Source organism: Chiroxiphia lanceolata, chromosome 1 (assembly GCF_009829145.1).
Source record: "Chiroxiphia lanceolata isolate bChiLan1 chromosome 1, bChiLan1.pri, whole genome shotgun sequence".
In the NCBI taxonomy this organism is placed as follows: domain Eukaryota; kingdom Metazoa; phylum Chordata; class Aves; order Passeriformes; family Pipridae; genus Chiroxiphia; species Chiroxiphia lanceolata.
Genome location: NC_045637.1, coordinates 153,584,196 through 153,606,925, shown reverse-complemented (window position 1 = coordinate 153,606,925; position 22,730 = coordinate 153,584,196). Strand labels below are relative to the sequence as shown.

General features: G+C 45.3%; 1 protein-coding gene across 1 annotated transcript in view; it reads left to right on the top strand.

Annotated features, from left to right (window-relative positions):
- The window catches only part of OBSCN (obscurin, cytoskeletal calmodulin and titin-interacting RhoGEF), a 184,195-nt gene that overhangs the window by 97,082 nt on the left and 64,383 nt on the right, over nucleotides 1-22,730 (top strand). The window contains exons 56-68 of the mRNA XM_032686197.1: nucleotides 330-596; nucleotides 2,049-2,315; nucleotides 3,404-3,673; nucleotides 4,187-4,453; nucleotides 5,634-5,900; nucleotides 7,347-7,613; nucleotides 8,306-8,578; nucleotides 11,872-12,138; nucleotides 14,338-14,610; nucleotides 15,788-16,060; nucleotides 18,715-18,987; nucleotides 20,053-21,411; nucleotides 22,004-22,282. Coding sequence (XP_032542088.1) covers nucleotides 330-596; nucleotides 2,049-2,315; nucleotides 3,404-3,673; nucleotides 4,187-4,453; nucleotides 5,634-5,900; nucleotides 7,347-7,613; nucleotides 8,306-8,578; nucleotides 11,872-12,138; nucleotides 14,338-14,610; nucleotides 15,788-16,060; nucleotides 18,715-18,987; nucleotides 20,053-21,411; nucleotides 22,004-22,282 — 4,602 coding nt within the window. The remainder of the gene's footprint in view (nucleotides 1-329; nucleotides 597-2,048; nucleotides 2,316-3,403; nucleotides 3,674-4,186; nucleotides 4,454-5,633; nucleotides 5,901-7,346; nucleotides 7,614-8,305; nucleotides 8,579-11,871; nucleotides 12,139-14,337; nucleotides 14,611-15,787; nucleotides 16,061-18,714; nucleotides 18,988-20,052; nucleotides 21,412-22,003; nucleotides 22,283-22,730) is intronic.

Sequence of the window (22,730 nt, the reverse complement as noted above, 5' to 3'; positions counted from 1 at the left end):
CCCTTTTAGAAACATAGAATGGTTTGGGTTTGAAGGGACCTTTAAAGGCCGTCTAGCCTAACCCTCCTGCCAGACATCTTCAACAGATCACATTGCTCAGATCTTTTTTTTCCTTCTTTGGTGTCTTTCTTTCTCCAAACTTTATTTATTTGGAAAAATTCTCCACCCAACATCCTTCTCTTTGAAGCTTGTTTTAACCCCTCAGTAGAAATTGAAGTTTGGTCTTTTTTTTTTTTTAATAATGCTTAACCATTCAGCTGTGGCTTTAACACCACAGGGAAAAGAGACAAAGATGCCTGGAAATGCCTTTGCTGTGTTTGTAATTTCAGTGCCACCTCCAGTATTTAAGGAGAAACTGCAGAGCCTGGAACTGCAGGAGGAAGACACAGCCGTGCTCAGCTGCCAGGTCTCCCAGCCCAACGCTCAGGTGAAGTGGAAGAAGGGCACTCAGGTGATCTCCCCGAGCTCCAAGTATGAAATCAGGCAGGAAGGAACAGTCCACACCTTAAAGATTTTTCACTTAAACCCAGAAGACTCTGGCAAATACACCTGTGATAATGGAAACGAACAAACGACGGCCACTGTGACTGTTAAAGGTGGGTTGTTTTAAGATGAGAAACTTGCTTCACTTCCTCAGTTTGGCTCTACCAAGAGGGCTCTATCGACTCTCCTTGACTTCAGATGTCCTTTGCTGGCATAAAGCAGCTGAGACCTTTTGCTCTCAGAGGTTAAGTCCTGTGGTGTCCTGAGCAAAGAAAATGGAGGGACCCAAAGTGCAGTAACTGCTTCCACAATCTGAGACCCAAGGGCCTCTTTCTGGTCACTCAGAAAACCAAGGCTGGAGCTAAGATTAGAATAAGACCCTTTTTGATGCCTCAGCATCCCTTGAGCTGTAGTTCTACCTCAGAAAATGATGCTCAAGCGTGACAGTGTTCCAACCTGGGCACTCAGCTCCAGTTGACAAGCAGCATTTCTAGTCCCAAAGATCTGAAAGTAGGTATAATGTGGCAATATATCAGTTTTTCCAAATCTAATCTGATATAAATACAGTACTAAGGTGATTTTTCTGAGATACCAGATCAGCAGAAGCGAAGAGGATCCAGAGTGTTATTGTGAATTACTGTCTTTTGGAATATCCCTTGAGGATTCTCCCATTAAGGACACTCACCTGCCTGCTATCACACTAATGCCAGGATTTGGTGAGACCAGAATATCAGTGCTCTGAGCAGATCGTCTGGTGGTGGTTGCCTGTTTGTGTCTCTGTGTGTGGTCTCAGCCACTCCAGCACTCCTTGAAAAAAATTCCAAACCCAGGAAGCTGAGGAAGGCTCTATAGTCACCCTCCAGCCTTGATCCAGTCGTTCCCCATCCGTCCCACAAAATACACCATCCATTCCTACATCACCTATAGGGACCTTCAGATCTCTCTCCTTTTATAAGTGTCTGACACCCAGTTCCCTGAATTCCCTCTGATTCCTGGAGCCCAACCTCCTCCCCTTGTAAATAACAACTCATAAGTGTGGAGCCACTGAGGTAATTCCAGGCAACTGTACTCAAGGAGCTAAACATGTGGGACATCATAAATCAACCCATCAAAACTCCATCGTGACCCATCAGTGACAATATCAGTGCAGAGACTTCCAGGGTTCATTTCTCTGCTGGGTCCAGTTTTCAAACAAGGGGTATTATGTAAAGATGTTCTCCCAGATACCCAAGAACTTAGGCCAGGAGTTGTGGCTTTGGTTCCCATCTGGAGAGATATGCACTTAGATTCTCAAGACTCTGTGTCCATGATCATTCCAGTGTAAGAAGGAGCATAATCTTAGAGGTGCTTGGTGTGTGCAGTGTCCAGGGACTCTCCAGGAGTGCAGAGTGCTTAGAGCTCCTGGAAACCCAGCACTTTCTGTCATTCCTTGTTTCAGTCTTAAAGTAATTTTGGAATTGAGCTTGAACCAAATTTGGAATGGCACCAGAGTTTCATCAAACACAAGTCTTAGTGACACAGCCATTGAAACATAATTTTTTTCCCTCTTATTTCTCCTGGTTCAGCTTTGCCTGTAACCTTCACACAACCACTGCAGAACCAACAGGCTGAAGAAGGTGGCACCATCACTTTGAGCTGTGAGGTGTCGAGATCAAACACCGCAGTGCAGTGGAAGAAGGGCGGGACTGTGCTGAGACCAAGTGACAAATTCAAGATGCGTCAGGCCGGGCCCGTGGCCGAGCTGACCATCCACAACCTGAGCGGAGCTGATGCTGGGGAATACACCTGTGACACAGGGGACCAGCAAACCACGGCTGTGGTGCACCTGAAAGGTGGGGCTTTGGGTGTGGGAGAGCTGAGCAGAGCTTGGTATCACAACAGGGGCGTGTTTGTTTAATAATCTGGCAGCTAAACGTTGTCTTGTGCCCAAACTGAATCGTGGGGATGTCAGAGATGAGTGATTTCAGAGGGATAAGAACTGGGTCAGTTATCTCTGGGGAATCAGAAATGGGTCTTTAGTTACTGATTAATGGCACCCACTGAAATTTGTTGACAATGCTTTCCCAATATATAGATTGAATTATAAATATATATTTTATGCATTCGTTATCGCAGAATCACAGAATATTCTGAGTTGGAAGGGACCCACAAGGAACACAGAGTGCAGCTCTTAAGTGAATGGCTCATAGAGGGATCAAATGCACGACCTTGATGTTATTAACACCATGCTCTGACCAACTGAGCTAATCTCAGGGTCCTTATATATTTATTATATGCATAATACAGTTTAAGATGCATACTTTTTAGACTATATGTGCATAATATATATGCACACATACATAAATCATGAATCTGGAAGGTTGTAACATGTTACTATATGACTGTGTAGCTATATTTCCATTAATTTAGAATCATAGAGCCACAGAATGGTTTGGGTTGGAAGGAACCTTGAAGAACATTTAATTCCAACACCCCTGCCACGGGTAGGGATGCCACCCACTAGATCAGGTTGCTCAGGGCCCCATCCAGCCTTTCCTTGGACACTTCCAGGGATGGGGCAGCCACAGCTTCTCTGGGCAACCTGTGCCAGGGCCTCCCCACCCTCACAGGGAAGAATTTCTTTCTAACATCTAATCTAAACCTGTCCTCTTTTGGTTTAAAACCATTGCCCCTTGTCCCGTTACTACCTGCTCGTGTAGAAAGTCCCTCTCCCTCCTTTTTATGAGCCCCCTTAAGGTCTTGGAAGGCAGTGAGGTCACCCCAAAGCCTTCTCTTCTCCAGGTTGAACACCACCAGATTTAGCATTTAGGGCTTCAAATAACAATAGCATAGTCCCATCAAGGAAGAGCAGAACGAAATGTTTAACCCAGGAAGCATCACTTGAAAGTAGATACCAAACTCTGTTGACCTTTCCATAAAGAACCAGCAGTGACCATAGTGGAGATGCTGAAGGACGTCACCTCGTACGAAGGGGAGGACGCGGTGTTCGAGTGCAGGCTGTCCCGGGAAACAACCCAGGATGCCAAGTGGTTCCTGGGGGATGTGCCCCTGCAGTCCAACGAGATGAATGAGATCAGAGTCCAGGGGACACGTCACAGTCTGATCCTGAGGAAGGTGACCCTGGAAGACTGCGGGTCCATCAGCTTCAAGGTCGGGGAGCACACGTCAGCAGCACAGCTGAAGGTCCAAGGTGAGCAACGCCACAGGGAGAGGGACTGGGCAGGTGCTGGTACACTTGCTTTGGCTTCTGGAGAGGTGTATTTGTGATTAGGGGTCCTTGGAAATTTTGGGATATTCTGCTAACCTAATTTAGGCATTTAAGAGTTAGATGTGTACATCTGAGCTGGTCGTTTCAGTAATTTTTATTGTCCATGGATGAAGATTAATATTAACATCCTTTGGAGCCCATCCAACTAAGCAGCCAGTCATATGTCAGAATCAACGCTGAAAGATGTCAATAATATGCTCTGAATTAGTCTGCTACTCATGATGTTTTTAAATCATATTTACTAAAAAAAAAAAATCTGAAAATTTAAAAAAACCTTTCTATTAAGTCATATAGAACGATTTGGAAAGATGACCCATGGCAATATTGTAGGTTCCTCTCTGATCTGGTTCAAAATATAACCACAGACCCCAGGTCTGACCTGGGGGAGACGTGGATCAGGCTGTTGCAGAACTGATGGTTCCCTCTTCCCCGCAGCTGCTCCGGTCATCTTTGTGAAGGCGCTCCAGAACCTGGAGTTGCAGGAGGGTGGCACAGCTCACCTGTCCTGCGAGGTGTCCAAGCCTGACGTCCCCGTGGAGTGGAAGAAAGGCACGTCTGTGATCCACTCCAGCCAGAAGTGCAGCATCAAGCAGGAGGGGAAGGTGCACACGCTGGTGATCCGCGATCTGAACCGCGCGGACGCGGGCGAGTACAGCTGCCAGACGGCTGACGGGAGGACCGTGGCCAGGCTGGAGGTTAAAGGTATGGTTTCCTCTCTGTTCAGCAGCGGTGAAAGGAGGACACATCAATTTTTGGAGCTCTCTAGTGCAAGAGAGACAATGACTGGTGGAGTAAGTGCAGCAGAGGCCTCCAAGATTCTCAGGGGGCCGGAGAACGTGAAATAGGGGGGACAAACTTTTTAGTGGGGCCTGTTGTGATAAGAAAAAGGTGATGGATTTAAACTATAAGAGGGACAATTTAGATTAGATATAAGACAGATGTTTTTCACAATGAGGGTGGTGAGGCCCTGGCACAGGTTGCCCAGAGAAGCTGTGGCTGTCCCATCCCTGGAAGTGTCCAAGGTCAGGTGAGACAGGGCTTGGAGCAACCTGGGATAGTGGAAGATGTTCCTGTCCATGGCAGGGTGTTGGAATGGGTTGGTCTTTAAGGTCCCTTCCAACTTAAACCATTCTAGGATTCTAAGTAAAAGGAGAGGTAAGGGCGGCTGTATTTGTTAAGAGTGGGGAAGAGAAGGTTGAAGGGGGGACCTCTTTGCTGTCTGTAGCTTCTTAATGGAGGCCTACAGAGGAAAGAGAGAATTTTCTTGGAATGCTCAGTAAAGAGATGACAGGCAACAATTGAAAGCTGCAGCAAGAGAAATTAATTTTGGAAAAAAACCCAACCTTTCACAATGAAGGGGTGGTCAGACATTGGAATAGAGACCCAGAGGGGTGGAGGAATCTCCATCCATGGAGGTCCTCCAGAGGTCCCTTCAGCCTTAGTTATTCTGTAATTGATCCCTGGCTGCATGATCTGATGCCTCAGGTCTGCAGGTGTGATTCTTTGAATGATTTTATCCTCTCCTGTGATTTTTATTTCAAGGATGAAAAGCTATCCGGCCTTCTGAAATAATTACTGAAATTAGTTGGGAACTCTTTGTGAAAAGAAGACTGGGATATGGGGACAGAAATATAGCTCATATAGAACTCAAATTTTTCCTGCTGATTAACTCCCCTTCCTCCTCCTCCTCCTCTGTCTAGCTCAGGCCTAGTTATCCCTGTTCCTGGCAGCTCCCCTTAGGTAAATGCAGCCAGAATCATGCGTGAACTTCATGAATGGCACTATCAGTACCTTAGAAATCAAACATTCCTATTTTTTTCTATTTTTGCTTCACCCATATTTTTTTTTTCCCCTCTTTGCACCATTCCCCCCCCCTCTCAAGGCCTCCCCGTGCTGTTCAAGCACTGGCTGAAGAACGAGGAGGTGGAGGAAGGTCGCACGGCCCTGTTGTTCTGTGAGCTGACAAAGCCCAACGCACACGTGGAGTGGAGGAAAGGGGACACTGTTCTGCAGACAGGTGACAAGTACGAGATCCGGCAGGAGGGGACGCGTGTGGAGCTCCTCATCTACGATGCTGAGGCTCAGGATGCTGGGGAGTACACGTGTGACTCGGGGGATCAGCAGACCACGGCATCGCTGCAAGTCAAAGGTAGGAGAAGGATTTTTTGGAGGCAGGGAAGTCGTGGCTGTGACTGTTCTCCACAGGGGTGATCATGGAATCATCTGGGGCAGGCTGGACGGGGCTCTGAGCAACCTGGTCTAGTAGATGGTTTCCTGCCCATGGCATTGGAATGAGATGATCTTTAAGGTCCCTTCCAACCCGAACTATTCTGTGATTTAGGTTGGAAAAGACCTCTGTTGAGTTAACCCAACCATTAACCCAACACTGCCAAGTCCACCACTAAACCATGTCCCCAAGTGCCCAATCCACACAGAAGTTTTGTCGCTGAATTGCCATCAACACTCTGTATCTCTGAGTTACAACTGCAGGAAAGGGTTTGATTCACAATCTGCCCTCCAGAGATGAATTTATTGCCTTTTAAATCCAGTTCTAATTCTGCAGTTGCAGTTTTCATCTCGTTGTGACAGCTGGGGAGCAAAACTGCAGCTGCTGGTAAGGAAGGGTATGTACAAGAGCAGTTAGAGAATTTACCTACTACCTGACAATAAAACGAGGATATTTCACCATATCTAGAATAAACTCACTTTAAATGGAGCCCTTGTACCTATTAGTGCCTGAGCAGCCCAGCAATTGTGGCTCTTGGCCTTTTTCTAGTGGCTTTGTTTCGGGATTTTATACTAAGAGTTCTATGTTTTTTGACTTGACCATCAGGACTATATTTTTAGATCTTGGGTTTGGTCACCATAACCCACTCCTGCTCACTGTGAGATTTCAATGACTAAATGCCCAAAGTCTTATGTCCCAGCTGAAGGAACAGGGGTTTTTTTTAAACCTGGAGTAAAGCAGGCTCGGGGGAGATGTTATCACTCTCTAAAACTACATGAAAGGATGTTATCATGAGGTAGAGGTTGGTCTCTTCTCCTAAGTGAAAAGCAATAAGACAAGAGGAAATGGGCCCAAGTTGCACCAGGGGGCATTTAGACTGGAACTAAGGAAAAAATTCTTCACTGGAAGGGTGGTCAGGCATTGGAACAAACTGTTCAGGGAAGAGGTGGATTCATCATCCCTGGAAATATTTAAAAGATGTGTTGATGTGGCACTTGGAACATGGTTAAGGAGTGGCCTCGACAGAGCTGGGTTAATGGTTGGACTCGAAGATCTTAAAGGTCTTTTCCAACCTAAATGATTCCTGTTCTCAATGCTGTGATTAGTACTGTTGTGCCTCTGTCTGCTTACACTGAAAATGGTGGCTATGCCCATGTGGAGACCTTTAGAGCCCCTGTGACCTCTAACAACCCTTTATGGAGCAGCAGTGGACACCCTCCCAGCATCAGCTGCTGATCCCTTGAGCCTCTGGCTATGGCACAGCTCAGGGTGTGGCTCAGAACGAGGGGAACAGCCAAACTGGAGAAGTTACAAGCGAGTTCCTCACCTCTGAGAGCTGTCACTGATGCAGTTGCTTCTCCACCACAGTACTGCCAGTGCTGTTTAACAAAGAGCTGAGAAACGTAGAGACTGAAGAAGGGGGAACGGCTGTTTTGCACTGTGAGATCTCCAGGCCGGACGCCCCCGTTGAGTGGAGGAAAGGAGGGGTGGTCATTGAGCCCAGTGACAAGTACGAGATGAAGCTGAAGGGCAGCATAGCTGAGCTGATCATCCATGGTGTAGAGCCTGATGACTGTGGGGATTACACCTGCAGCACTGGATACGAGATCACCACAGGTTCTGTGTACGTGCAAGGTAAGGGGAAGCGTGGTGGAAATGCTCCCGTTTGGCTGCCTGGATTTCTTGCTCCAAAGTCTTTGAGAGTAACTGGACAAAATGGTCTCAGATGCAAACAGCTGAAAGGCCATTCGTTTCTTTCCTGATTCCAGTGAAGATATAAACACTCACCTCCAGGCTGAGGTTGGACCAATGTTTTTAAGTTAAACTAGTTCAAAGTTCTGTGTGATGTAACAGATGGTGGTACTGCTGAAAAACTGCTTGCTTGGAGCAGTGGTCGTAAAAAATACTGGCATTCTTGTTGTAACTGATTTCAGCCTCTATCTTTGTTATTCTTGTTACTCTTTTAAAGCACTCAAGTGAACATTTAAATCTTAAGCTACATCTTTGCCTCCCGCCACTGCAGATGGCTGCAATGCACAGGCATGACCTTGTCATGGAGTGGAGTTTCCTCCCAGTGAAATGGTGCTTGCAGAGACACACCCTGCTCCTGCAAGCAGGTGGAGGATGGAAGGTGGTTTCTAACTCCCTTCAAGAAAATTTTAACTCCTTTTTATTTTTTCCCCCTGGAAGAGCGCTACAAGTTTAACTCTCCAAGGATGACTCACACCTGTGTTAGTTCTGCAGGGAGCCGTGTGTGTGTGTGTGTGTGTGTGTGTGTGTTTATGCTCTTGTTTTCCTTTGGCACCTTCTCTTGCTCTGTCGTGCAGAAGAAGCAGCAGTGGTAGTTTCTGGTTTAAGGAACACAGACGTCTTTGTGGGCGAGTCAGCCACGTTCACCTGCGAGCTCTCGCACCCGGGCGTGAGGAACGTGCAGTGGTGGCTCGATGGGACCCCCCTCCACAACAACCTGGTGACTGAAATCTCTGAGCAGGACGGGAGGATCCACACTCTGACCCTAAATGACGTGGCCTGCCACGACTCAGGCACTGTCACCTTCAGAGCTGGGTCCCTTATATCTTCAGCTAAATTATTAGTCAAAGGTATTTCCTTGTTGGAAAGAAACACATGGCCACCTCTGGACCTGCTCCATGTGCTGGTGCTTCTGCCTTCCAGGCTACCCTTACTAAACCCTTTCACAGCTCTTCTGTGCCCTGTAACCCTCCACTTCTGCAAGTCACCAGTACCCAACCCAGAAGTCTTACAGGTACAACCACATCGATTTTTGCAGTGGTTCAGGTGAGGAAGGGTTGCAGGCTCAGGGCTGCTTCTTTCACCTGATGTCAAAGAAGAGATGAACATAAACAACTGTAAAAGCACCTGACTTTGTATCCCCACTTCAACTTTTTTGAATAATACCCCAAAATCTTATGGAGCTGGTAATTCACAAAATTATCACAGTCAGGCTACTGCTGCTCAGCTCATCCTGTTCCCAGGACAAGACTTTGGGCTGTTCCTGGAAAGCAAAGGATGTATGACATTGCAGGAACACAGTGACAAAATGAGCCTAGTTTGTTGAATGGTCATCACTGCCCTAGCAGAGCTTTCTGGCCTTTTAAATAACTATTTTTCTCATTTGGTAAGGGTAGCCACAAACTGCAAATAACACTGAGCTCCAGACTTGATAAAGCAAGTTCCCTCTCAGTCAGTCCTTTTACAGCCATGGGGAAAAACTGCTATTTTTTCAGACAAAATTAATGCTTGTTCTTTGCTTGGAGAAGGAATTTGTATGTACAGAGATATAAAGGGTTAAAAGATCCTTATTTAAATCTACCCCAACAGGAGCGATCCACAATATGGAATTGTAGTCAGTGGTTGATGTCTCCTCTGTATAAAGAGTCCCTTGTACATTCAGAAAACTTGAATCTCTATGAAGATAAAATGCCAAAGCACTTCTTCCTGACCTCAGAATGGTGCAGCAACAGAGTGTGCAAACCCCACACATCCTGTGTCTGCCTGTATCAATTTGAGTTTCAGGTTTTCAGAGACAGAACCTGGCTATGAGCTCTCTAGGGAACAAATGCCAGTGGGTCTAATACATAAATTAAAAATAAATGCATCACTAGGTGTCCTCCTCAGTCAAATAAAAGGCTCCTGAGAAGTTTCCATTTCACAGAATCACGGTATATTTGATGTTGGAAGGGACATTTGGAGATCATCTACAGGTGCTAGTACACAGAGGAATGGGGATATTTTTTGCTTCTCTGAAGGAAAGATTTCTTTATTGTGAGCCTGAATCACAGTAGTATATAATTATAATTGTATTAACAGACAATTTCAGGCACTTTTTGTCCATAAATTTAAAAGTAGATCTGTCTTTGGACTGTATTTCAGTCTGCCTGGCTATCCATGGCTTGTGCTTCATCAAGGAGCAAATCAGCTTTCTCTCTGTTCCATGTGCCTCGTTCTCCTGCCTTAAGGCATGCTGGTAACTGGATATATTCCATAATAACTGAGGTCTTGGCTCTTCTTATTGGGCTTCTACCATATCATTGCCCTACAACTGCACTCGTTCAGTGGCCCAGTGTGACAACATCTTCATGTATGGGAGGGGGGGAGAATGGGAAAGGGTGAAGGAGCTGCTGCCTCCTTCTGACCCCTTTGGACAGGTGAGAATTACAGGTCCTGGTGCCTACATTGGCTCCCAAGTCCCAGGGAGCTTTCTGCCATTCTGCACAGGTGAATAGGGACACCAAGGTCCTTTCCCAGCAGTGGCAAAGAGGGAAGGGGCAGTGGAACCAGGACACTTCCCTTCTCCAGTGCCACAGGCGATATTTGCTGTGAGAGACACATTTCTACCTCTTCTGAAGGGATGGTGGTGTGGTCTCCAGCTGCTCAGATCCCTTCTCGCTTCTTCAGTCCTGGTGTCACCAAAACATCTTTGTGGTCTTCCATCAAGGCCTCCTCTCCATAAACACACCTGCAGACACAGGGGGTGGCAGAGGGAACCCCAGAGAGCAGGATCAAGCTTGGCTATGAAGTTCCCAAAAGATGTTTGCAAAACTGTCTTTGTTTCCCAAGGTCTGCTTGTAGCGTCTCAAATCCTCAACCTGATGCACTTCAGAGAATGCTCCTCCTTCAGGAGGAGCATTCCCAGACTGAGGTTCTGTGCAGTTTATTCTCTCTGGCTTGTGAGCAGAACAACTATTTGAAAGATAAGGGCGTACCAAAGAATCATAGAATGTCCTGGGTTGGAAGGGATCCACAAGGATTATCGAGCCCAATTCCTGGTGGTATATCAGCTTTCTCTGACTGTCCCTTTGTAGCCCTATCAATTTTTTTTGGAAGTTGACATAATTCTGCTGAGAATGATGTTGCAGAGAGACTTTCACTTTCAGACTTCATTGAGATTTTCTTTTTAGAATGAGTGGTCCAACCTGAAAACTCAGGAGGGACTCCTCGACTGCTTTGGAAGCTCATAATATTTTAGGTTAGATATACCTACAGTGCCCTACAGCTGCCTGACAAGAAACAAAACCAGTATTTTAAAAGAAAGAATGGATGCTTAAAAGCAGCCTCACAGATCTCATGTTCTTCAGAGGAGCTGCACATCCAGCAGCATTTTATGGGCTCTCAGTCTGAGATGTCAGTGGTTCATGGTGCATCTCTAGATGAGCTGCTGTAAAGGAAATCACGTTGTTTTTCCCCCATCTATCTGCTGCAGAGGAACACGTAGCTAATCAAAACAATATGTACCTGTCCCTGTGGAATGCCCTTTTTTGTCACAGTTATCCTGGACCTTTGCTCCTCACGCTGCCAATGACTCCTGACAGCCCAGGACAGGAATGGGTGTTTGCATTCGAGGACTGGGTTTCTTTCCCATGGGTAGTTGCAGTTTGCTCATACAAGGAGCCTCCAGCAGAGTTTGGGATGTGTTGCTATTTCTCTGTGAGGCTGAGTTACAGGGAACCACTCCCAGCAGCCCACCCACTGCTCTCTCCTCTGTTTTACCCCTGTGCTCCACCTCCAGGAAGCAGAACTGTTTCACACCCAGTGCTTCCCAGTCTGGGAGATCTCAGTGACGCTGGGAGAAAAACTAAGCCCAGAGGGAATCCCCCCATATGTTCTGCTCAGAAGTCCACATTCAGAAGTTTTAAAGCACGAGCCTTAACTGCTGGTGGCCCGTTTTCCAGTGTGATGGTCATGTTCTAACATACCAGTTTGGCTTCAACCCTGCTTGCTGCTGACACAAGCACAAACTAAACTGCTAATTCCCAGCTTGCACTGACGCTCTGCCTGCTCCTCACGAGCCCTGTGCTTGTCAAAAAAACTCTCCAAGTCACCATTTCCATGGGGATCCGCTAATGCATGTCCTTCCTGACGTGTTGGTTAACAGATCCCACCATTGAAGTGGTCAGTCCCATGCAGGACATAACTGTTGATGAAGATGGCCCAGCAGAGTTCATATGCCAATATTCTAGGCCAGTGCACGCCATCTGGAAGAAAAATGATCAGGAAATACATGCAGATGGGCAGCGAGTGATTATCGATCAGGACTGGAATGTGAGCATGCTAAAAATTAACCCTACGGTCCCAGAAGACACTGGCATCTATTCTTGTGAAGCTGGAGGCACTAAAGTGATGGCTACACTTGATGTTCAAGGTGAGGCCTTCCAGCCAAAGAGGGAGACTGTCATGGTTTCCAAATAAAGGAGGCAGAAAAATCATGGCAGCACTTCGGAACACATCAGATACCTGCTCTTGGTGTTCACTCCAAGTACTTATAATAAATTGGGAATTAGTGGGCATTGCATATGAAAATGCAGCATTAGCTCAGTTCTAATTAACTCTCACTTATGACACCACTCATCTGTTGCACCTCTTCTGCAAAGAACTGGAACATTGGTGTGATGGTTTGTGTCCTGCTGAATTATTGTGAAACCACAGATGCGATCTTGGTCCAAAGGAATAATAAGAATTTTTTTGCTCTTAAATAGCACTTTTTACACCCAGTGTGCCTTAAAACCAGTAAATAATGGATAGCGTGGAATTCCATTTGATTTCTGCTGAGCTAAGGTAATTTACTTATTTCAAAGAGTGATTCCTCAGAAGTTACCTTCTCACTTGGCATCAGGGAAAGCCCTGAGGAACAGTAAATAAAAACATTGAAACTAAATTTAGGATTTTCCATGGATGTCTTATTTTTTTTTTTTTCTGCTACATATGGAATTACTGTGTTTGCTTTACCAAGTGAATTACTGTGATCAGCAAGAGCAGTGGTTCTGATTTCTGAATATTTGTGGCTGTTTTGCCTTCTTGCTTATCTGGAGCTGTTAATGCAGAAGAACAGGGTGATATTTATTATAATGTTTTCTGCATCTATAAGCACTTTCCATTTTAGGGATTTAAAAGGATTTTAATGAATAAAAACATCCCAGAGGAGGTAGACTTAGCAATTGGCTGCTTTCCATAATTAGGGAAACCAGCACTTCAAAAGATAACCAGCTTGGATTTGTTCTAAGAGAATGATACATTCTCCAAGAAGGATTTTCAAACACCTCATTGTTCTCCATAAGTATGGATATTATAAAATATAGGATTTTTTTACTATCATAGAATCCTAGAGTGGTTTGGGTTGGAAGGGACCTTAAAGATCATCCAGTTCCACCCCTCTGCCTTGGGCAGGGACACCTTCCACTAATCCCAGGCTGCTCCAAGCTCCATCCAGCCTGGCTTTGAACAATTCCAGGAATGGAGAGCCCACACACAATCTCTCTGGGCAACTTGTAATTAGCAATAAGTTAATCAATAGCTAGTAACTTTTTCTTTTTGCTATTAAATTAATTGTTGAGTCTGTTGGTATTTTTTTAATTTTATTTATTTTTACTAATTTTTTTTTTTTTTTTTGCTTAGCACACTTCCACATAATGGCTGTAGGAACCTAAACAGGAATGTCTGTTGGGTTATATCACAGATCATTCTGACCATTCGATGGTATTTGTGTGAACTATATTTACTCAGCTGTGTGTCCCCACCCCTGTGCATGTCACTTGTCCCTGTAGCTGCTGCAATACAGGTTATATCCCTCACACCAACCCACATTTAATTTTGCATCAGGCTGATTGTTCCTGTCCAGGTGCCAACTGATGCATGACCACGTAGGAAAATGGAGTTTGGAGGTTTGTGCATGTTTCTGACCTCACAATTCACCCCACAAGCGTGGGAAAATCAACCTAATTGTCACAGGGCTTTTGTGATAATTCAGAAATTTCTGTTCAAAGTACTCTTAATACAGATTTTAACTTTCTGTGTGTTCACTAGAGGCAGAATTAGCTCGGATGACAGTCGCTGTAGCTTTGCCAACCATAATGTTCTCTTATATTTGCTTTGCAAGAAAAGTAATAAGATTTTACCACGAGCTGTCAGTGGATTCACAGCTCCCCAGTTATGACGATAATTGTGCTGTCTGGGAGATCTTTGGGAAATGTTTCCTGCCATGGGACAGAAGGAATTTGGTTCTACTTTGTCTTCCTGAGCTATCCCTTCCTAACGACTGTTGGCCTGTTTTATAAAAACACCAATATTTTTCTTTATTTGTAAAGAAAAGTCAGGGTTTTGGAGGAAAGACAGATGAAATACTAGAGATCCTAGAGTTTTATTGTTATTTTTAAACTGTCTCACAACTTTAAATCTCTTTAATTTTAGTTAGAGTGTGGTTGAAGTCAATTAAACCTACAAGCACACTTTATCACATCCATGTTTTTCCAGCAGCTTTCCAGCAGCGGGAATCATCCAGTAGCTTGTTGATATTCAGATAGACATGGCCAAATAAGTAATGCTGTTCACTGTCCTTCTTTTCCAGCCAAGAACAGCATCGTCCAGGGCTTGGAGAACGTGGAAGCCGTGGAAGGAGGGGAAGCCCTGTTCGAGTGTTACCTCTCCAAGCCCGAGACCTACAATTACAACTGGCTGATTGACGATGAACCTGCCAAGACCACAGAGAACACCGAGATGGTTTACTTTGAAAATGGGCTCAGGCACATCCTGCTGATGAAGAACCTCACCCCCCAGGACAGCTGCAGGGTGACTTTCATGTGCAGCGACGCGGTGACCTCGGCCTTCCTGACGGTGAAAGGTAACCCGAGCGCTCGGGCGTGGGGGAGTCCTCAACTTCTGGTTGGAAAGAGGAGAGGAACCAGGAGGATGTGATGAGTAGAAGGGAGGAAAAGTTGCATTTGTTGCCTGCTTCTTACTTATAATCTTCTTCCTGCACAATGAATCATAGAATCGTTAAGGTTGGAAAAGATCTCTTGGATCGTTGAGTCCAACCGTTAACCCAACCCTGCCAAGCAACCACTAAACCAAAGAATCACAGAACCATAAAATCAAAGAATGGTTTGGGTTGGAAGGGACCTTAAAGATCAACTACTTTTAACCCCCTGCCATGGGCAGGGACACCTTCCACTGTCCCAGGTTGCTCCAACCTGGCCTTGGACACTTCCAGGGATGGGGCAGCCACAGCTTCTCTGGGCAACCTGTGCCAGGGCCTCCCCACCCTCACAGGGAAGAATTTCTTACTAATATCCAATCTAAATCTACTCTCAGTTGAAACCCATTCCTCTTTGTTCTGTCACTCCAAGCTCTTGTAAAAAGTCTCTCTCCATCTTTCTTGTAGCTCCCTTCAGGTACTGGAAAATTGCAATTAGGTCACCTTGAAACCTTCTCTCTTCCAGGCTGAACAAACCCAACTCTCTCTTCCTTTAATGGATGATGTTTTACAGTTTTTCATATTTTCTTGTTCTGTAAGACATGACAGGGTTAAAAGCAACAACACCTGGCACTGAGTGAGCAGCAAATGACTGTCTCACAGTTGTCATTATTCTGATGAGTTGGGTTGTGTTTATTTGTTCTCCAGGGCTTTAGAGATGAGAGTTGTATCAACAATGATATTATCTCTGTGTCCTTGTACTTTATTCTATTACTGGAGACTCCTGTGGGGATCAGGACCCCTTTCAGAGTACAAGAACAGCCATCAGTCCCCAGTTTTGGGTTGGATGAGTCTTTGAACTTGGTCTAGTGGGAGATGTCCTTGCCCATGGCAGGGGGATTGGAACCAGACGATCTTTAAAGTCCCTCCCAACTCAAACCATTCTGTGATTCTATATCTTCTGTTCTGGTGATAACCATAACCTCCCTTTTAATGACCTCCTTGGTCTCCAAGGCCTGACTGCCCAGAGCTTCAACATCAATATTCCCAGCATCTCTTGATTGTTTCTGTAACAGGGGCCTTGATTCCCGATTTTAATCTACAGGATGGCGCCTGCAGTTCTTGCAGCCTCTCAAGGATGTGGAAGTCTCTGTGGGGGAGAAAGCCACATTTAGCTGTGTTCTGAGTGAAGCTGTGCCCATTAATGAAGTGGCCTGGTACAGCAATGACGTAGAGATCCAGTCGGGTGAGGACTGGGAGGTACAAGCAGATGGAAACAAATACAAACTTATTCTGAAAAAAGCCCAGCTGCACCATTCTGGAGAGGTGACCTTTGCTTCCAGGGAAGCAATTTCATCAACCAAGCTTTCTGTGATAGGTAAGTGTCTGTTGTTTCAGTCTGCTGGCACCTGGAATCTCAAAATCTGGTATTGAGCTACAGCACTGAAATGTCTGATCTTTGTTCCAATTCTTTTCCCTTTGCTTTGCACATCCCAAAATTATGTTCTTAGTCTGAGAAGATGCTGCTGGGCAACCTGTTCTTTGACCAGAAATAGTCCACCTCATCAGGCTGGTGATGGTAGAGATGTTCACCAGCTTTCTTTAGCTGCAGTCTTTTGTAAAATGTAACATAGGCTCCAACGAAAATCAATTTTCTCAAGAGTTCAACATCACCCTCAGCAAATGTGGATGTAGGAGGGAGCTGAATTAGAGTCCCTATGGAAGAATTATCCAGGATAGCAAAGAAGTCTTTGTAATCTGTTAATCAACTCAAGAACAGGGCAACCATTTTTCCAGTGTAATGAGTTCCATATTAAAACCTCCACGTGTGGGACATCCGTGAAACACACACCTTGTTTTCTGACAGATTTAAATTTTCTTTATCTTATTTTGGGCACCTGCATTTTAGGAACTCCAAAATACCAGTCCTCATGAACTCCTTCTGTTGACAGATTTTTCTGTATGAAATTTAGCTGACAATAGAGAAAAAAAGTTTTTTATGTTATTTTTATTGTGTCCAGAGTTAAAGAACTGGCTGTTGACCACATTTGCCTGGTACATCATGGTAGATAATTTAAATGGTAAAGGTCTTGAACTTAAATACTAAACCAATTATTTCTGTCTTCCAAGCCAAAGTATAATTTAATTATAATTTAATTTCCAATGTACTGAGTATGGGGGTTGGAACTGAGTGATCTTCAAGGTCCCTTCCAGCCCAAACCATTCTATGATCATCAGTAACCCATCTGGTAGGGCACTAGATCTTTCCAATTACGTATTTATTTGTTATTGCCTGGTGACGTGACATGTATCACAATTTCACAGAGATTGAGTGATTTGCTATTAAAATACTGGAGTTACAGTTTAGTTGCCTCTTTAGTCCATCAATAACTTGATTTCCATTAAGGCCAGACCTAAAATAAACATAATCAAGGCCCAAATATACCTGTAGTTTGCAGCTAAACTCCTCGATGATATAGACAGTGTAGGGTTATCTTTATTTTGAGCTGGGTGGGGCAAACCAGCAGGAAAACAAATCACAAAATATGGCATTAAGTATGTGAGATGAGAGCTGAAAAAGGAATGTTTGTGTAGAAAAGGGCAGAGAAAAGGCAAAGTTGGTGGTGCACAGCTAAGCTGCTGTAGGCCTTATTTTTTGCATGGCATGCCTACTTCACCCATTCCAGGCATCTCCTGGAAGAATTCACTCCGTGACATCTTTCAGTGCTTGTCTGCCAACACAAGAGAGGAGGAAGAGCTTGGGAAAAAGCTGTTTTGGGCTGCCTCGAACAAAACCTGGTGTGTTGTTAGTGCTCAGCACTTGTTTCCTCCAAACTGCACAGCCTGTGCCGCATCCATCACCACGGGTTTCATTTCTGGTGGAGTTAGGATGGAATGAGGCAAAAGGAGCATGTTGGAATGAGTTTTAGGTGACCAAGACCCTGCAGGGGAGTGGGCAATCTTGTCTTCTTCGCCCATCTTTCTCTTTTGTTGTATTATTTGTGTGTATTTTTCAATAACCTCCTCAAAGAAATGCTGGAGGACACAGTGTCTTTTCTGCCTGATGGTGGAACTTTTGAAACTACAGTGGGATGGGGAGCCACTCCCTCAGTCCTTCTTTTCTTGCAACTCTTTCTGTGAAAGCTGAATGCCAAAAAAATTCCTCAAACTGAGAGTAATAACTTAAAAATCCTCTTTTACTTAAGGCTCAGACACACGATGATGTTTTTGTCACATAACTGCTGCCAGTGCCGGACTCTGGTGTCTCTGCGCATACTGACTTTGTGACAAACCCAAGGCATTTTGGGCAGGGGTTCCCTCTCCCTGGTGAAATGTGCAGAGGGGCAGATCATGCTCAGGAATGTGCTGATTTGGGGAATTTAGCAGTGCTTTACATCCCAGTCAACCCCTCCATGTTTAATGCACTTGCCACAACTTTATTTTGAGTATCACTGTCATACAAACACCCTTCCACTGGCAGGTCTCTTTCCAAAGTAAAGCATTTTTATTTTTAAATTCTTTATGCTTTTTGGTAATTTTTACTGCTCCTAAGCTAGTCTAAATGTATATTTTTTTATACTTTCAAGGCTGGGATGAATGCTACTTTGAATAATCTCTTTTTTTATTCTTTTTACTGTTTCTTTCTCATCTCACTTTAGAACTGCCTCACTTCTAGACATTTAGGATCTCCCAAAAACCTGTAGAACTGCTTGAATACTGGGGATGGGTAAATGAAGACCAGCAAATAAACACAGGAATGTGAAAAATGCAACCACTTCTGCATGTATATATTTAAATGGAGATGGGTTCATCACTGGAAAAGCTTGGAAAGTTGTTTTGATATTGTCTTAGGAATTAGGAACTTTGGATGCTGCCGGTCTTTTTATTATTTTCCTTTGGTTGTCTACAACGGCTGATGAATCTATAAATGATGGATGGGATGCTTGGAGTGATACACAGTGAACTGGAGTGCCTTGGAGCCAGATTATGACTTGTTCTTTACCTTAATTCACTTTATTTTTGTTCTTGCAGAGCCTCCAGTTACAGTCACCCAGCCTTTGGTGGGAGGATCAGTCACAGAAGGGGGGGTGGCTCGCTTGGAGTGCACATTATCCAGCAAAACTGAGGAAAAAGTGACGTGGTTCAAAGGAAAGGAACAAATAAAAGCTGGAGGGAGATACGAGATCCTCTCTGATGGGAAAAAGCAGATGCTCATTATTCACGGGTTCAGACCTGAAGACCAGGACACCTACACCTGCATGGCTTCTCCTGAAGTCAAATCTGTTGCCAGCCTGAACCTTGAAGGTACAGAGTGTGCATTCCTGTGGTGTTAAATCAGTTCTGTTTACAGACAGCCAGGAGCATCTCCACAGCTTGGGCTGGAATTTACTTTCTGGAATTTACTGATAACAATCCACAAACAATTGTTATTTTCCTTTTTTTTTTTTTTTTGTACTTCCCAGTACGTTTCTGTGTCCCAAATAGTTTTGAGTTGCTCAGCTAAGAGTTTGCTCAGTCAGAAATATAAGGTGTGACACCATTGTCTCTACGTGGGGTTGTGGTACCTTTTGAGATGCTTTAGGGTATTCTGTGGGTGTCCCAGACAACCTGGAGCATCTCTAAAGGCACTGGGCACTGTGGAGAGGCAAGTGAACGTGTCCCAGAGACTGAGGAACAACCTTCAGACTCCAACACATCCAAACAGGCAGGTGAGGTGTGTCCATGGGAGGTGGAAGTCTCAGCTCCCAGCACAGCCACTGGAGGTCTGTTAAAATCAGTCAGTGAAGCTCTGTCTAAATGCAAGAGAGGATGAGCCTGAGGAGCTTTCCAGCCTCTACTGTCAGTCTTAATTAGGTGTTCATCAGCTGCAACATTAAAAGGGGGCAAAAATTTATTTATTTGGTTTAAAAATGCAAGGAATAATAACCAAAAAACCCTTGTTGTTATGTTTTGAGTGAATAGAGTCACAGAGTAGCTGAATTTGGAAAGGACTTCTGAAGACAGTATGGTCCAACCCCTTGCTCAAGGAACAAGTTTCCCAGGGCCATGTCCAGCCATATTCACCTCCCAGGGAGGTTGTGGAGTCTCCTTCTCTGGATATATTCAAAAGCCATCTGGATACTGTCCTGAGCAATGTGCTCCAGAGGACCCTGCCTGAGCAGGGAGATTGGACTAGGTGACCTCCAGTGGTCCCTTCCAACATTCCCTGTTCTGTGTGATTCTGTAAATCCACATTTTGTCCCCAACAGAATGCTTAGTTAAACACCACCAATACTCTTGTGCTCAGGCTTTAGGGTGACATTTCCATGTTTCTCAAAGCTCACTCACAGACTTTGTCTTTCAACGTCTCATCAATTTGATTCTCCCCAGTGCCCACGGCGGCGATGCTAAAGGAGATTGCCAGGGAAGCACCCCCTGCAAGCCAGCCAGGGGAGCTGGTGGACGGCCAGGTCCAGCCCAGCTTGCCCCCTGAGGCTGCTCAGGAGGGAGATCTTCACCTCCTGTGGGAAGCCCTGGCCAAGAAGCGCCGGATGAGCCGGGAGCCCACTTTGGATTCCATCAGCGAGGTGCCTGAAGAGGACCTCGAGAGGCTGCAGAAGTTGAGGAAGGAGGAAGCAGAGATGTCCCACTACTACTCAGAGGAGTATTCCACGTGTGACGAGCTGGCCAGGACGGGAGAAGCCGATTTCTCTTTCACAAGCTCAGATGATGAGTCCAGAGCTGGGACGCCCTCACTGGTGAACTACCTAAAAAAGAAAGCTGGGAAGACGAGTATCAGTGTTACCAGCAAGGTTCAGTCCACCTCCACAGGCAAATTATGGAAGCAGTGGGAGAAATCCAGTGTGGAGACTGCTGTGACCACCACAGCTGCCAAACCAGCTGAACCAGAGCTGCCAGACTTAGACGACCCTTCCATGAACAAGGCTGCTGTGAAGATCCAAGCCGCTTTCAAAGGCTACAAAGTCAGGAAGGAGATCAAGCAGCAAGAGTGCCCGGTGTTTGCCGAGACCTTCAAAGACTTCTCTGGCGAGCCTGGAAGCACTCTGCACCTGGAGTGTGTGGCCCACAGCAAATCTGACATGAAGGTCCGGTGGCTGAAAGACGGGCAGGAGCTTTCGGACGGCCGCTACTACCACATAGACAACTACAGCGACGGGACCTGCTCGCTGATCATCGCCGGCCTGGACAGGAAGGACGCGGGAAAATACACCTGCGAGGCATCCAACAAATTCGGCAAGGTTTCCCACAGTGCCAAGGTGGTGGTTGGCGCTCAGGAGGCTCAGGTGCTTCATAAGAAGCAGGCGAAGCAGAGCACGGACAGTGAGACCGAGAGCTCGTCCGGCAGCGAGCTGGACGACGCTTTCCGTAAGGCAGGGAGGAGACTCCACAGGCTCTTCAGGGCCAAGATCTCCACGGAGATCTCTGACGTGGAGGAGGAGCTCTTTGTCAGTGCAGACGAGGGCGACATCGACGTGGTGGACCACCAGACGTACCGGGAGGACGACCAGTACATCTACATCAAGTTCGAAGTCTTGTCCGAGGCCAAAACGGCCGCCACTCGCTTCAGGGAGATGTTTGGGGCCCTGGGGATCCCCGTGGAGATCGATATTTTGGAGCAAGGCCCTAAAAAGGTTGAACTGCGCATTGGGAAGGCCTCACCACCCACCTTTGGGAAGTTTGCACCACCCATAGCGAGACCTCCGCCGCCTTTGCTGACTTCTGACACAGGTAGGGGAAGCAAACCTTGAGGATTCCTTTTTTGTTCATGGAAAAGACAGCTGGAGTAGGTCAAAATATTATCTTTTCGCTCTCAAATAACTCCAAAAACCACCTTTTTTTTTTTTTTTCTTCATTTGGTGCAGATATTTTTCTGTAAACTTTGCACTTTCGGAAAAAAAAAATGAATATTTTATTTTTTATTTAGAGGGAGAGAAGGGACAGGAGTGCTGAAGGAGGGGGTTGTAAAATATCGACTTATCTATGAAGCTGCTTCTCATGATATAAATGTCTCCTATTACAATAATATAGCCATAAATGCTGTGATTATTGTGCTTAAATGAACAAAACAGTTTTTAGAAAGGTCCTGAGGGAGACAAGACATTTTGGCAAGGAGAGGAAGAGAGGAAATGCATAGTTGGCAAATGTGCTTATGGAAGATCTTCATGGTGTTTGTCAGGGAGTTTCTTCTTGACCTTTTTCACAGACATCACTCTGAAAATAAAAACCTAGAAACCAGAAGTCTTCAGACATTGGGCACCTCAAATAACATCTTTTAACACAAGTTTTTCTCTTTTCTCCTCTCCGACCACCCCCACTTTAGCTCCCATGTTCATGACTGAGCTCCAGAACCAGGAGGTCCAGGATGGGTACCCGGTGAGCTTTGACTGCATCGTCATCGGCAAACCCCTCCCCACAGTCCGCTGGTTCAAGGATGGGAAAGCTATCGAGGAGAACGACCACTACATGATCAATGAGGACCAGGAGGGGTGTCACCAGCTCATCATCACCGCCGTGGTCCCCACTGACATGGGTGTTTACCGTTGCCTGGCTGAGAACAACATGGGAGTGGCTTCAACCAAGGCTGAGCTTCGGGTGGACTGTGAGTCTCAAAATCACTGTAGGAAAAAACAAGGGAAAGGGTCCTTTGGGGAGGTGGATAATTTTATTTTTTCCCCCAAGAAAAGCACAATTTACATGAGAAAAAAGAAGTATGTGTTGCCCACAATATGTTTCACTTGTAAAACTCTGAAGTTTCTTAGGCCCAGCTGGGTTTTGCCTGTTGAGTTCAGGTGGGTTTTGCCAACTCCAAGGCAAGACTCAGAGCAAAGCTTTTCAGGTGAGCAGAGGTTTTTCCCATAATCCAGGGTCATGTGGGATCCTACTGCAGGGAAATCTTAGTGGGAAATCTACCTACCAATCACTCGAATTAGCAAAGCAACTTATTTTTCTTTTAAATTCCCCTACTTACTTATTAGAGCAAGAATTATAATAAGTAAAAAAAAGAAAAATAGTTTCAAAGCTCAGATTATAGAAAACACATCTTCTTC